We start from the raw sequence: 15,767 nt of genomic DNA, 5'->3' as shown, positions 1-15,767 counted from the left end.
GGCAAGGTCGTCTGCTTCAACGTTGGGATGGCCTCAGGAACTGAGGGATGTTCCTTAACCTTTCCCCTCCGCTTCTCCATCCGGAAAGAAGAGGCGGCAGAAGCACCAACGGAGCTGAAAAACCTCGACTGCCTCAGGAGCAAACTCAGGTGCGTCCGCTTACAACGCCATCTTGGACGAACCTTCCCTGTTATACACTTTTTAAATCTTTTTATGTACTTTCTCATGAAAATGTGTTCAAGCGGGGAAAAAAGAAGCACTTACCTTATCATAGAGATCCCAACAGGGACCCATTTCACTCTCAGATTCATCAGGGGATCAACTGATGCTTCAACAATGGCAAATGCTCACCCTGTCCTATCAGTCCCGCTTAGCCATTCATTACTGAAGCACCCACAATTTGAATGGGGAGGTTTTTGACCAGTGATTGAGTGCATTGGTAGCAACAGTAAAAATCTGGAGTATAATTGGATTAGAAGTTGCATAGCCACAGCATCTAAAGCCTTTCCCTCCCCTTTTTGAATCAAGTTGTTGCCCGTCGCTTACTGAGTCTACCAAGTTCCACTGTTGGTGGTTTGCTTGGTATGGATACGTGCTATTGTAGTGGACAACATCCTAGGTTTTGATATATGGTGCACATTTACAGAATTGGCATAAGTGTATTTTCAGCATCTACACATGTACATGTGGGTATTCTAATCATTTAAGTGTCTATTCACTATGTAATGTTGGCGCGTTATTTATAGAATTACTGTGCACCTATATTTCGATGACTGGAGAGTGCCTATGTGGTACCTATTCTATAAAGGAAAGTAGGTACCTACTTTCATATATAGAATGATAGTATAACCGGGTATATATTATTTATTTATTTATTATTATTATTTTATTTATTTGGATTTTGCTCACACCTTTTTTCAGCAGTAACGCGAGGTCAGTTATATTCAGGTGCACTGCACTTAACATTTGGGCACTCACATTTTACGCCAGCCACAGAGCTGGTATATGTTTTGCAGGTACACATATAACTTACATTAGTCTGTCATGTACTATATATGTTAAGCAACTATTTGCGAATATCTGCACACACAAGCTCATGACTGCAAGTATTCTAAACATGACACACATACCCCCGGATTCTATATAGTACACCTAGAGATTTGCACCAAAATCCAGGTGGATTCTATAACTATGCACTTAACTTAATTGGTTCAACAAGCTAATCAGCGTTGATAGCACTTAACAAGCAATAACAGGCACTAATTGCAGTAATTAGTAACATAATAGATGACAACAGATAAAGACCTGTATGGTCCATCTAGTCTGCCCAACAAGATAAACTCGTAGCATAAAGTATGATGTGATACTGCATATGTATACTTGATCTTGATTTGTCCTTGTCATGTTCAGGGCAGAGACCATACAAGTCTGCCCAGCACTGGCCTTGTTCTCCAAGTTCTAAAGTTCTCATTGAAGCCCCACTCCAACCTATCCAAATCTGTTCAGCCACAATCAGGGCACAGACCAGATTTGTGCACCCAAATATGCATGTGGTATAAAACAATTATTGATTTTGTGATATGCACTATGATACCCCGCCTTATAGAATAGCACACAGCCAGATGCACAAAAATTCTATTGGGTGCCAATTAACATCTATAATTAGTTGTTAGCACCCAATTATTGATGGTTAAAAGGTCATTAGTCAATTAATTTGTGTGTGCATCTTGGGAGCATGTGCAAATTTGGCCACGCAAATCTGGCTGACATATATAGAATCCAGGGGATAATGAGCATGTAAATATAAGTACCAAGGTTATACAATTACTCCATAAATGACTTAAAACATCCTGTCCATCATAGACAGTAGACAGGGTGAGACAGTAAGGCCATAGCCCTGCCAATATTTTCCCTTATACAGCATCAGAAACTACAAGACTTAGGGGAGGAGCTAGAGATTGGTTTGTTTGGCTCCTCCTACCAAAAAGGTGTTTAAGTGTCCCTGCCATCCATTATTTCTGTTATACACTAGAATGTCCTTAAAACAAAAATAAGGTCCAAAGTTGGATCAGTAGATGATATCTCTAGTGGATTGATTCTCTGAATTCCAACTATTAGCAATTAAAATCAACATTCTATTACTTTTCTTTTCATATTTATAACTACTGAATTATAAGGATTATCATTATTAGACTTCTTGGTATTTTTATTCAAAGTGCCCTACAGAAAGAGAAAGCAGTCATGCAATGAAAAATTAGAGTTTAGTCAGGGGAGATTCCAGTGGGAGGAGGACTGGAGCAGGGGGAGAGAAAGTTTGGAGATGGTTTTGCAGGTATTCTGTCACACACTAAGTCAGAAGAAAAATGACAGTCTTTAACTGCTTTCTGCCAGGAAGGCGCTCAGGCCACATGATGGGTAATCTGATTCTAAATAAAGCAGTGTTTCTGGGGTAGTACAAGAAGTTTAAGAGCACAGATATATTCAGATAAAAATGAATATACAGTAACATTAACAGCACTTAAAGTTTACTATGCATGAGTATTTTGAGTTTCGCTGTCTTGTCTTATCTCATCACATTTTTCCTGTACTTCTGTTTCTAAATAAGATCAAGTTAGCCACATCAGTCACGAGGACACAAAACTACTTTTATACTTATGAATGAGTTAATACATTTTGCTCTAGGGGATACAGGGAGATCAACTGACTGCCTAAAAGGATATGAACCAGGGAACATTTGAGGAAATCTAAGCTGCGATGAAACCAAAGTAAATCCTTCATATGTCTTCCAAGATGCATCTGAGAAAAAGAACACAAGTCAGCATATTTGGACCGCGCAATATCAAGTATTAAAAAATGGACTCTTTAATTAAGTAGAGACAGGTGGCACCATTTCACTATGGTTCCTTGATAAGTGCAAGTGCAAACAGCGTTGCTATGAGATTATCAAGGAACAGGACAGAGGTGACTGAAATGATATGTTAACATATCTTAGAACAACCACCTTATTATTCTGTCCAGTGAGGGACCAAATCACCTGTCAGCATACCATATTGGTTTGATGTTAAAGCAATAGTGCTACCTGTTTAAATAATTCAGCCAACATTTGAAAAGAAAAATTAGCAGTTCCCAGTTTCTGAAAGTCTTTGGTCTATAGGTGCCAACCCTATGAGTCTGGGGGGTGCTTCAGGGGCATAGCCCGATATCCAATTTTGGGTGGGCCTGAGTCCAAAGTGGGTGGGCATAACAACTCCACCCTTGCCCAACATCTCTCCCTCCCCCCAGGCGATCAGGGGGGTCACTTAACTCCACTCCCTCGGTACCTTTAAATCCTTCAAGTCTTCACCAGCAGCAAGCAAGAACTCATTCCCCTTACTTGGGCTGGATCTGAGCTTTCCCTCTGATGCAACTTCCTGGTTCCGAGAAAATGAAGTTGCATCAGAGGGAAGGCTTGTGCCAGCGTGAGCAGGGGGAATGTGTTGTTTCTCATTGCTAGTGAAGGACTAAAGGATTTAAAGGTATGGGGGTCAGGGAGTGGAGTTAAGTGACACCCCCCCATTTCCTGGAGGGAGAGATGCCAGGAATCTTCAGCTGGCTGGGCTTGGGGATCCCTGCCAGCCACATTGTTGCTGTGCTGCTGCTGGGTGGGCCTGTGCCCACCCGGGCCCACCCATGGCTACGCCACTGGCTGGTGCTTATGCACCACCAATGCTCAAAAAACTCCTTTACTTTGACTAGGAAGAAATAATTTGCCTTGTTTTGCACCCCAATCATTTTGAATAGTTGGCTCATGACTAGGCACCTCTCTACTTTTGCATGTCTAAACAAATTAAGGCACCACTATACTGAATTTTCAGAAAGTCAGGGTAATGGCCCCCTGGGGCATCTAAGATGAACACATTAAGAGCAGCCTAAGAGAGACCATAGGGCAGACTGCGAAAGAGGAAGGGAGCCTGTAGTCATAATACATTGAGTGCATATTGTTCAGGTATAAGAACAGCCATACTGGATCAGACCAGTGGTCCATCTAGCCCAGTATCCTGCTTCCAACAGTGGCCAATCCAGTTCACACGTACCTGGCAAAAACCCAAATAGTAGCAACATTCCATGCTACCAATCCCAGGGCAAGCAGTGGCTTCCCCCATGTCCATCTCAATGACAGGCTATGGACTTTTTCTCCAGGAATATATTCCAATCTTTTTTAAACCCAGATATGCTAACCGCTATTACCACATTCTCCGGCAGTGAGTTCCTGAGCTTAACTATTTTTTGAGTGAAAAAAATATTTCCTCCTATTTGTTTTAAAAGTATTTCCATGTAATTTCATTGAGTGAACCCTGGTCTTTGTACTTTTTGAAAGAGTGAAAAATCAATTAATTTCTACCCATTCCACACCACTCTGGATTTTATAAAGCTCAATCATATCTCCCTCAGCCATCTCTTTTCCAAGCTGAAGAGCCCTAACCTCTTTAGCCTTTCCTCATATGGAAACCTTTTCGAATTCCACTATATATTTATTTTTTTGAGATATGGTGACCAGAATTGAACGCAATGCTCAAGGTGAGGTCGCACAATGGAGCGATACAGATGCATTATAATATTCTTGGTTTTATTTTGCATCCCTTTCCTAATAATTCCTAGCATCCTGTTTGCTGTTTTGGTCACTGCTGCACACTGGGCTGAAGATTTCAGTGTATTGTCTATAATGACACCTAGATCTTTTTCTTGAGTGCTGACTCCTAAGTTGGAGCATCAGGTAACTATGATTCAGATTATTCTTCCCAATGAGCTTCACTTTGCATTTGTCCACATTAAATTGCTTTGAAAAAATGATAAAGATACGAAATCTAGGAATAAAACCAATGAAAGAGAGCTTTAACTTAGCCACTGCCACCCCAGCAAGGAAATTACTCAGGCCCAGATGCTCAGAACTCTGGTGCAGTAGGGAACAGCGCTGGCAAACACCAGCCCAAACACCAAAGAAAAATTACCACACAATGCTCAACACTAACAACATACAAATTAAATGCACACTGATAGAGCTCAGCATTGGAAGTTAAAGAGGGAGGTACGTGCCTGGCACATGCCCACAAGAGTTGTGTGGTAGGCACAGCTCTTAGTACATAAGTAGTGCCATACTGGGAAAGACCAAAGGTCCATCTAGCCCAGCATCCTGTCACCGACAGTGGCCAATCCAGGTCAAGGGCACCTGGCACGCTCCCCAAACGTAAAAACATTCCAGACAAGTTATACCTAAAAATGAGGAATTTTTCCAGTCCATTTAATAGCGGTCTATGGACTTGTCCTTTAGGAATCTATCTAACCCCTTTTTAAACTCCGTCAAGCTAACCGCCCGTACCACGTTCTCCGGCAATGAATTCCAGAGTCTAATTACACGTTGGGTGAAGAAAAATTTTCTCCGATTCGTTTTAAATTTACCACACTGTAGCTTCAACTCATGCCCTCTAGTCCTAGTATTTTTGGATAGCGTGAACAGTCGCTTCACATCCACCCGATCCATTCCACTCATTATTTTATACACTTCTATCATATCTCCCCTCAGCCGTCTCTTCTCCAAGCTGAAAAGCCCTAGCCTTCTCAGCCTCTCTTCATAGGAAAGTCGTCCCATCCCCACTATCATTTTCGTCGCCCTTCGCTGTACCTTTTCCAATTCTACTATATCTTTTTTGAGATACAGAGACCAGTACTGAACACAATACTCCAGGTGCGGTCGCACCATGGAGCGATACAACGGCATTATAACATCCGCACACCTGGACTCCATACCCTTCTTAATAACACCCAACATTCTATTCGCTTTCCTAGCCGCAGCAGCACACTGAGCAGAAGGTTTCAGCGTATCATCGACGACGACACCCAGATCCCTTTCTTGATCCGTAACTCCTAACGCGGAACCTTGCAAGACGTAGCTATAATTCAGGTTCCTCTTACCCACATGCATCACTTTGCACTTGTCAACATTGAACTTCATCTGCCACTTGCACGCCCATTCTCCCAGTCTCGCAAGGTCCTCCTGTAATCGTTCACATTCCTCCTGCGACTTGACGACCCTGAATAATTTTGTGTCATCGGCGAATTTAATTACCTCACTAGTTATTCCCATCTCTAGGTCATTTATAAATACATTAAAAAGCAACGGACCCAGCACAGACCCCTGCGGGACCCCACTAACTACCCTCCTCCACTGAGAATACTGGCCACGCAATCCTACTCTCTGCTTCCTATCTTTCAACCAGTTCTTAATCCATAATAATACCCTACCTCCGATTCCATGACTCTGCAATTTCTTCAGGAGTCTTTCGTGCGGCACTTTGTCAAACGCCTTCTGAAAATCCAGATATACAATATCAACCGGCTCCCCATTGTCCACATGTTTGCTTACCCCCTCAAAAAAATGCATTAGATTGGTGAGGCAAGACTTCCCTTCACTAAATCCGTGCTGACTTTGTCTCATCAGTCCATGTTTTTGTATATGCTCTGCAATTTTATTCTTAATAATAGCCTCCACCATCTTGCCCGGCACCGACGTCAGACTCACCGGTCTATAATTTCCCGGATCTCCTCTGGAACCTTTCTTAAAAATCGGAGTAACATTGGCTACCCTCCAGTCTTCCGGTATTACACTCGATTTTAGGGACAGATTGCATATTTCTAACAGTAGCTCCGCAAGTTCATTTTTTAGTTCTATTAATACTCTGGGATGAATACCATCAGGTCCCGGTGATTTACTACTCTTCAGCTTGCTGAACTGACCCATTACATCCTCCAAGGTTACAGAGAATTTGTTTAGTTTCTCCGACTCCCCCGCTTCAAATATTCTTTCCGGCACCGGTGTCCCCCCCAAATCCTCCTCGGTGAAGACCGAAGCAAAGAATTCATTTAATTTCTCCGCTACGGCTTTGTCCTCCTTGATCGCCCCTTTAACACCATTTTCGTCCAGCGGCCCAACCGACTCTTTGGCCGGTTTCCTGCTTTTAATGTATCTAAAAAAGTTTTTACTATGTATTTTTGCTTCCAACGCTAATTTCTTCTCAAAGTCCTTTTTTGCCCTCCTTATCTCCGCTTTGCATTTGGCTTGGCATTCCTTATGATCTATCCTGTTACTTTCAGTTGGTTCTCTTCTCCACTTTCTGAAGGATTGTTTTTTGGCTCTAATGATTTCCTTTATCTTACTGTTTAGCCACGCCGGCTGACGTTTAGTCTTTTTTCCCTTTTTTCTAATACGTGGAATATATTTGTCCTGAACCTCCAGGATGGTGTTTTTAAACAGCATCCACGCCTGATGCAAGTTTTTTACTCTGCGAGCTGCTCCTTTCAGTCTTTTTTTCACCATTTTTCTCATTTTGTCGTAATCACCTTTTCTATAGTTAAACGCTAGCGTACTTGATTTCCTAGTTTCACTTCCTTCAATGCCAATATCAAAACCGATCATATTATGATCACTGTTATCAAGCGGCCCTCGTATCGTTACCCCCTGCACTAGATCATGAGCACCACTAAGGACTAAGTCTAGTATTTTTCCTTCTCTTGTCGGCTCCTGAACTAGCTGTTCCATGAAGCTGTCCTTGATTTCATCAAGAAATCTTATGTCCCTTGCGTGTACAGATGTTACATTACCCCAGTCTATATGCGGGTAATTGAAATCCCCCATTATTATTGTGTTGCCCAGTTTGTTTGCGTCCCTGATTTCCTTTAACATTTCCGCATCCGTCTGTTCGTCCTGGCCAGGCGGACGGTAGTACACTCCTATCACTATCCTTTTCCCCTTTGCACATGGAATTTCAATCCACAGTGATTCCAAGGAGTGTTTTGCTTCCTGCAGAATTTTCAATCTATTTGATTCAAGGCTCTCGTTAATATACAATGCTACCCCTCCACCAATCCGATTCACCCTATCACTACGATATAATTTGTACCCCGGTATGACAGTGTCCCACTGGTTATCCTCCTTCCACCAGGTCTCAGAGATGCCTATTATATCTAATTTTTCATTTAGTGCAATATATTCTAACTCCCCCATCTTATTTCTTAGGCTCCTGGCATTCGCATATAGACATTTCAAACTATGTTTGTTGTTCCTAAGTACATCATGCTTAGTACTTGACAGTATTAATTGGCAATCTTTTGTCTGATTTTTATTGTCCAGTCAAGATGGAATGGCTATAGTCTCAGAGCTGCCAAGGGGTCCCGATATTTGAGAGGGAGATTTTAGTACACGCCCTGCCCCGCCCACTATGTCTTGGCCCCACCCACTCTGACTTGGCCCCACCCACACTACCTTATGTCATCTTGAATTTCTTTAGATGTAGGCATAGAAAAAAAAAGATTTTAAATGCTCCCAGGTTTCAACCCAATTCATGTTTAATGTGGGAAATAAATAATATAAATAAGTAAATAAATAGAAACTCTGACTGTTGAGCACCTGATTCTCATAACATAGAACAGTCTGTGTTCAACTTAATGAATGGCTAGAAAAGAGTAACTGGCTAGATCCATGTCAATCTGGATTCAGACCCAGTTATGGAACAGAAACGGTCCTTGTATCCCTGCTAGATGATCTTCACAGAAACCGAGACAAGGGATTTGCTTCGATGTTAGCACTGCTAGATTTCTCAGCAGCTTTTGACACTGTGGATCATATCTTACTAGCACGACTGACAAAAACAGGTATCAATGGAACAGTGTTTGCCTGGTTCAGATCCTATCTATCAGACAGGCAACAATCCATAATGTTTGGCAGCAACTCATCACCACCATGGACACTGACCTCCGGGGTACCACAAGGATCGATACTGTCACCTATTCTGTTCAATATCTACCTCAAGCCACTAGCTGAGCTGATTCGGTCAATGGACACTCAGCTCTACATCTATGCGGATGATGTGCAGCTACTCATACCCATTGAACCGGGCTTACCTACAGCCTTGAATAAACTAATCACTTGTCTAACATCAATTCAAGAATGGGCTAAACACAACAAACTTTGACTGAACCCAAGTAAAACCGAGCTTCTCTGGGTCCCTAACACAAGTGGATACATACCTGACATCAAAATTTCTTTTAGGAAGTACGAACTCCCCCTCAAATCACAAGTCAGGAACCTTGGAATACAGTTAGATTCAAAACTTACTCTGATTCCCCAAATCCAAGCAACCTTCAAGAGCTGCTTCTACTATTTGCGACAGCTACGCTGCCTCTCTCCTTACATCGAGAAGGCAAATCTTATCCCAGTTGTGCATGCCATGGTAACATCAAGACTGGATTACTGCAATGCACTATACAATGGTCTGACTACAAAGGGCCTGCACCAGCTCCAGTTGATTCAGAATGCAGCAGCAAGACTCATAGAAGGTTGCAAGCGACGTGACCACATCACACCATTTTTGCAAAAACTTCATTGGCTACCTGTACAATACAGGGCTAAATTTAAAACTCTATGTCTGATCTTCAAGGCCCTGAAAGGAAATGGCCCAGAGTATCTGAAAAATAGGATGATCCTCCACATACCGCCAAGGACACTAAGGTCCTCCCAAGGACTTTCACTAACTACACCATCTCCAAAAGACATTACACAATATGATACCCGCAAGTGAGCCTTCTCCCGGAGTAGCCCCCACACGCTGGAATGCATTGCCTGAAAGGCTCTGCTTAACACAAGACTACCTCTACTTCAGGAAGCAGGTGAAAGTTGGGTCTTCAACCAAGCCTTTAATGGAAGAAGTAACTAACTTGTTAGTCTCACTCACACACACAAGGATTGACTCGGGCTGCACATACTGCAGTAGGATGTGTTTATCCACTCCTACCCTAGCTGAGATAATATTTAACCATCTCTCTGACCTTACGTACAACTTTCTTCAAATCAGTCACCTTACTTTCTAATTCTTCCTACTTTCTTACTCATCTATATGTTACAACTTTGCCTTACCCTTCACTACCAATTATAATGTTCTAGTACATATTGAGGGGCATAATCGAACGCAGACCCCCATCTCCATGGGCGACTATCTCCGGACGGGTCCGCGAAGGGGCGGGACAGACCGTATTTTCGAAAAAGATGGATGTCCATCTTTTGTTTCGATAATACGGTTGGTGCCGGGCAAATGCATCGGATTTGGGTGGATTTGAGCTGGGCGGTATCAGTTTTCAGCGATAATGGAAACCGAAGCCGCCCAGCTCAAAAACGAACAACTCCAAGGCATTTGGTTGTGGGAGGGGCCAGAATTCGTAGTGCACTGGTCCCCCTCACATGCCAGGACACCAACCGGGCACCCTAGGGGGCACTTGTAAAAAGTAAAAAAAAAAATTAAAGTACCTCCCAAGTCCATAGCTCCCTTACCCCCCCCAAAACCCACTCCCCACAACTCTACACCATTACCATAGCACTTATGGGTGAAGGGGGGCACCTAGATATGGGTACAGTGGGTTTTGGGGGCGGTTTGGAGGGCTCCCATTTACCACCACAAGTGTAACAGGTAGGGGGGGATGGGCCAGGGTCCACCTGCCTGAAGTCCACTGCACCCACTAACAACTGCTCCAGGGACATGCATACTGCTGTGATGGAGCTGGGTATGACATTTGAGGCTGGCATACAGGCTGGAAAAAAAGTTTTTAAAGTTCTTTTTTTTTTGTGGGAGGGGGTTAGTGACCACTGGGGGAGTCAGGGGAGGTCATCCCCGATTCCCTCCGGTGGCCATCTGGGCAGTTGGGGCACTTTTTGGGGACTTGTTCATGAAAAAGAAAGGTCCAAAAAAAGTGGCCCAAATTCTCGCTACTGCCGCCCTTCTTTTTTCCATTATCGGCTGAGCGCCCCCATCTCTCCTCGGCCGATAAACAAGCTCCAGTCCCACCTTCACCACGCCTCCGACATGCCCCCGTCAACTTTGCTCGTTCCAGCGACAGACTGCAGTTGGAGGCGCCCAAAATCGGCTTTCAATTATACTGATTTGGGCGCCCATGAGAGAAAGGCGCCCATCTCTCGATTTGGGTCGAAATATGGGCGTCTTTCTGTTTCGAAAATAAGCTGGATTGTGTTGTCATTGCAAGTAGTATACCATGCCATACTTTGTATTGTTGTTCAAATATTTTTACTGCTCTAATTGCCTATTGCCCATGTTTGATCTATTCTTACTGTACACCGCCTTGAATGAATTCCTTCAAAAAGGCGGTAAATAAATCCTAATAAATAAATAAATAAATGATGTCTGTTTTAAAGGCTGTTTATCTTGAGAAAAAAAAATCTCTGCACAAATATAGCAGTGTTAGGGTGTCCCTATAACCAGCCCCTCCAAATGATACACTGATTACACTTTCTAACAAATGACTACTCTACCTATGACATCTGTATACTGCACAAGCCAGCAATGTTTGAAAATATAAGTGAGATTAAAAAAAAATGATATCAACAATATAAGAATGACAACGTGGATGCAGCAGCTCAGAGGTTACTGTTTGCTTACTTTGTTGAACGAGAAACAAAGACTAACCATTGGCTTCAACATTTCATCCTGTCTCCCTCCATGATGCAGCCTCTGAAGCAACTGCGACAAAAAAAAAACTTGGGGCTGCAGCAGCCTTCAGGCATGCTCTGTCGGCTCTGCTGGTCCTCGGCCTTTGCTGACGTCAACTTCAAGTTCCGGTGGGGGCCAAGGACCGCCGCTGTTACATTGGGATACGGAGCAGCAGCAGCGGCCAGGCTCCAGCTAGCTTGCTTCCATCCTAGCCCTCCTGTTCTGTCCAAAAGGAGCCCAAAATAGCCCAACCTCAATCCACGATTCCATACCCGAAAGGAGCCCAAAATATCCCAATCTCAAATCCCACATGGTCACTGCTCGGCGCTGAAATCCCACTCCCATCCCATGTGATCACTGCTTGGCATTGAAATCCCACGTGGTCACTGCTCTGCTCGCCACCGCTGCTCCCGCCTCTTGCAAGGCTGTTGATGAGTCATTGGCTGATGACCTCATCACCCACCTCACCCTTCTATTGGTCGAATCTGGAGCCAGAATGAAGTTTGAGATGCACCAAGCCTCATTGCAACACCAAATTCGACCAATAGGAGATGGAGACGGAAACAGCCCAAAAAACCACAACCAGCAACCACCCGCCGACAACTTATTAAAGGATCCCAATTGTGCGGGAAACCAGCAGACTTGGTAACTTGCTAACTTCTTCCCAGCTCAGATAGCCCTCCTGCCGTGCTCGTGTGTGTGTGTGTGGGAGGGGGTGTCTCTCTCTCTCTGTCTCTCTTTCAGCAGGATGATCAGCTGTATCTTCAGATGTCCTCCAAAGTCCTGTCCTCTCTCGGCTGCATTGCAGCTCCTGGTTTCCCTGAATCCCAATGTGTTGCGGGGGGGGGGGGGGGGGGGGGCTGCAGAGAATAGTATGCTGCTGCTGCTAGTCACAGTGAGCTCCTGAGCTTAGCCAGGCACAGTGAATGCCTGTGCTGGAGCCTCCGAGGAGCTTTCCTTCTTGCCCTGAGCCCCCACAAGTTAGTTCGGACTCGGAGCCAGAGTTCAGTTGGAGCTGATATAGTGGAATTAGAAAAGGTGCAGAGAAGGACAACAAAAATGATAAAGGGGATGAGACAACTTCCCTATGAGGAAAGGCTAAAGTGGCTAGGGCTCTTCAGCTTGGAGAAAAGGCGGCTGAGGGGAGATATGATAGCGGTCTATAAAATAATAACTGGAGTTGAACGGGTAGATGTGAAGCGTCTGTTTACACTTTCCAAAAATACTAGGACTAGGGGGCATGCGATGAAGCTACAATGTAGTAGATTTAAAATGAATCGGAGAAAATGTTTCTTCACTCAACATGTAATTAAACTCTGGCGCATACGTTATGGACCTGCACAGTGAGAATCATACTGCTGATTGGAGCCGCTCGGCGGGAGACTCCCTGATTTTGGTGGGAGTGCGGGAGATGGCCCGCCAAAGCGGGAGTCTCCCGCCGAAAGCAGGAGACTTGGCTGGTCTGTAGTTTCCAGAGTGGAAACCCTGGGCAGAAAGTAAACCAGACAATAAAAATGTAAAAATATACAAGTAAAAATAGTTTATTAAAAAAACATAACACTGGAGGTGACACCAGTGCCTCTGGGCACCGGCCATTTGCCCGAATGATAAGTCCACCCCTGCTGCAGCCTGGTCTGAACTTTCAGTCTACAGAGGAAGTACCATTGAACTATCTCTATCACTGGAGCTGTAGCACCTCGTACCTGACTGCATTATCTGATACTCCATTGACATTGTGCATCTTTGGCATATCTGGAGGTGAAAAGGAACAACACGGTTTTGAACTAACTGTACAGACTTTGTACAAACTTCATTTGAAAAGGTCCGAAATCAAGTCTGTAAATTAAATTTAAATTGCATGGAGCCGCAGTGCCGCCAATCAGAGCCCGTGTTTATGTTACATACATTTTTTATCACACAGCGATCACCCCCACCCCCACCCATGGCCCTTTGTGGCAGCCGCCCTTTCCCAAAGTGAGTCCACAAAAGCGGAACGCGTGGCGCTCCTTCCACCAGCCGCCGGGGGGCGCAGTACCGTACCTTGTGCCACTTGATGCACCGAGAGCATCGCGCCCGCCACTGTATCCGCCGCCAGATTGGCCTTCAGGTCATAGGTTGGCAGCCAATGGAGCACAGGCAGCCTCCGCCAGCACCAGCGCCGCACGAGCTGCCAGCGATTCCCCTCCATCCTGGAACGGGTGGACTTTAGCTGCTCGGAAAGTGCCTCTGATTTCTTTCCAGCAGCCGCTGCTGCATCCTTATCCCTGCTCAGCGTTCACTGACGTGCTGCCTTGTGCTGCAGCTGATCCCGTTGCTTGGTTCCTCCTGCCAGTGGCTGGCACGGGCTGCTCTCTGCTTTCATCCCCAGGTGCTTGCTAAGGTAAGAGTAGAGGCGGGAGTTCAGTTGGTGTGGGCTGAGCCAGCTACAAGTCTCACAGCAGTATTAGCACACGTTGTCATTAGGATTTGGATGCTCTCCTCCGTTCAGTGGTGCAAAGGAAGAATGCCCAGCACCACAGTTAGGAGATGGGTTTTAACATTCTTCCAGGATTTACCAAGGGTTAAATGTACTTCTACTCTGTCTCTTCCTCCAGCGCACATTTGATTTCTTTATTTTTGCCAGGACAGAAAAGGAAGCACCCACGTTTCAAAAATTCAGAGGACCTTTAAGAGAAGGTGAGAGCTTAACAGAAAGAAAAAAAATCACTATCAGTCGTATGAATTCATTTGCAAGCAGTTTGTGGCGTCAGCATATCTGAAATGCTAGCTTTGCATAGTTTCAGGATGCAAGAGACTTTGGCCACAGAAACAGAGTATCCTCAGACTGGTATTTCCTCTGAATTTGCCAAGCACACATTCCCAGAACAACTTGGCGGTTTCACTGTGTGGCAAGATGCAGTAAATCAGTTCTTCAACTCTCCTAGCCAGCTAACTTGAGCTAAATTTTCAGAATTCCTACAATCAGGGCTCTTTTTCAGATGGTACACAGTAGTGGCATGCCCAGCATGCCCCCTAATTTATACAGATTGTAGAAGAGTATAGCAGATTGTTTTATTGCTTCCTGCTTGCCCCAGGCCACCCACAACAAGAGACAGATCCAGATCCTTCATTGTGTCCAGGGAAAGGTAATTTGTATAATGTTTTGCACTCTCAATCATTATGTTAAATCTTGATGCCTGTGGCTGGGATTGGGTTTTGCTTGTTACAGGCACAAACCATCCCACAGATATACTAGAGCAGTGGGAGACAGAGGCAGCATGCAACATGCTTATCAGCTCCTTTTTTTTTTTTTTTAAGTAAATGCTCATGCATGGAGAAACAAGTTTCAGCATCTGTCTGACTCACCTGTGTAAATCCTGGCTCCCCCCCCCCCCCCCCCCCCCCCCCCCCCCCCACACACACACACACACAGTCAGGGTCACTGGCTAAGCTTCCCAGGCCTGGTACCTGAGACAAGGGATCAAAAAACAAATCGTACTTCAAGCAAACTGGGCATAGGCTGGGGGCAGGGCTAAATCCCGGTAGACCGAAGGGTAATCTTTATCTAGGCACTGTTAAGACCACTCCCATTCAAAAATAACCAACAGTCACTGAGTTAAACATCATCCTATATAATAATTCTCACCTCCAACAGGATGTGCCTGAGACCGGTCTGCTAGGCAGGCACGCACTGACCTCAGTGACATCAGTGACAGACAATTTGGCAAAGCAAAACAATCTGAGTGCTGGCCATTAGGACACAGGGTTGATAGGAGAGTTTTAAAAGACTGAAGGAACCAAAAGTGTTAAATGGGGGAGGGGGGAGTTGTGAATGACTGAAAGATATGAACATTTGGGAAAGGAAAACAATCTGAATGCTGGCCATTAGGACACAGGGTACATAGGAGAGTTTTAAAAGACTGAAGAAACCAAAAGTGTTCGGGGGGGGGGGGGGGGCAAGTTTGAATGAATGAAAGGAATGTGGTAGCCGTGTTAGTCCACTCTTAAAGTTATCAATAGAAATCAAACAAAATAAAACATGGAAAAGAAAATAAGATGATACCTTTTTTATTGGACATAACTTAATACATTTATTGTATTAGCAACCTTTGAAAGCTAATCAAGAAATGTATTAAGTTGTGTCCAATAAAAAAGGTATCATCTTATTTTCTTTTCCATGTTTTATTTTGTTTGATTTCTATTGATAAACTGAATGAATGAAAGAAATGAAAATTTACGAGAGGAACACAGTCTGAATGC

General features: G+C 44.2%; 1 protein-coding gene across 1 annotated transcript in view; it reads right to left on the bottom strand.

The window, feature by feature from the left end:
• Positions 1-13,875, bottom strand: part of SLC26A7 (solute carrier family 26 member 7) — a 251,360-nt gene extending 237,485 nt beyond the window's left edge. The window contains exon 1 of the mRNA XM_030216448.1: positions 13,569-13,875. Within this exon, the coding sequence (XP_030072308.1) occupies positions 13,569-13,716 (148 nt within the window). The 5' untranslated portion in view covers positions 13,717-13,875. The remainder of the gene's footprint in view (positions 1-13,568) is intronic.
• Positions 13,876-15,767: the final 1,892 nt, after the last annotated feature.

The sequence above is a fragment of the Microcaecilia unicolor genome, chromosome 1, assembly GCF_901765095.1.
Source record: "Microcaecilia unicolor chromosome 1, aMicUni1.1, whole genome shotgun sequence".
NCBI classification, from domain to species: Eukaryota; Metazoa; Chordata; class Amphibia; order Gymnophiona; family Siphonopidae; genus Microcaecilia; species Microcaecilia unicolor.
This window is presented reverse-complemented; position numbering and strand designations above follow the sequence as displayed.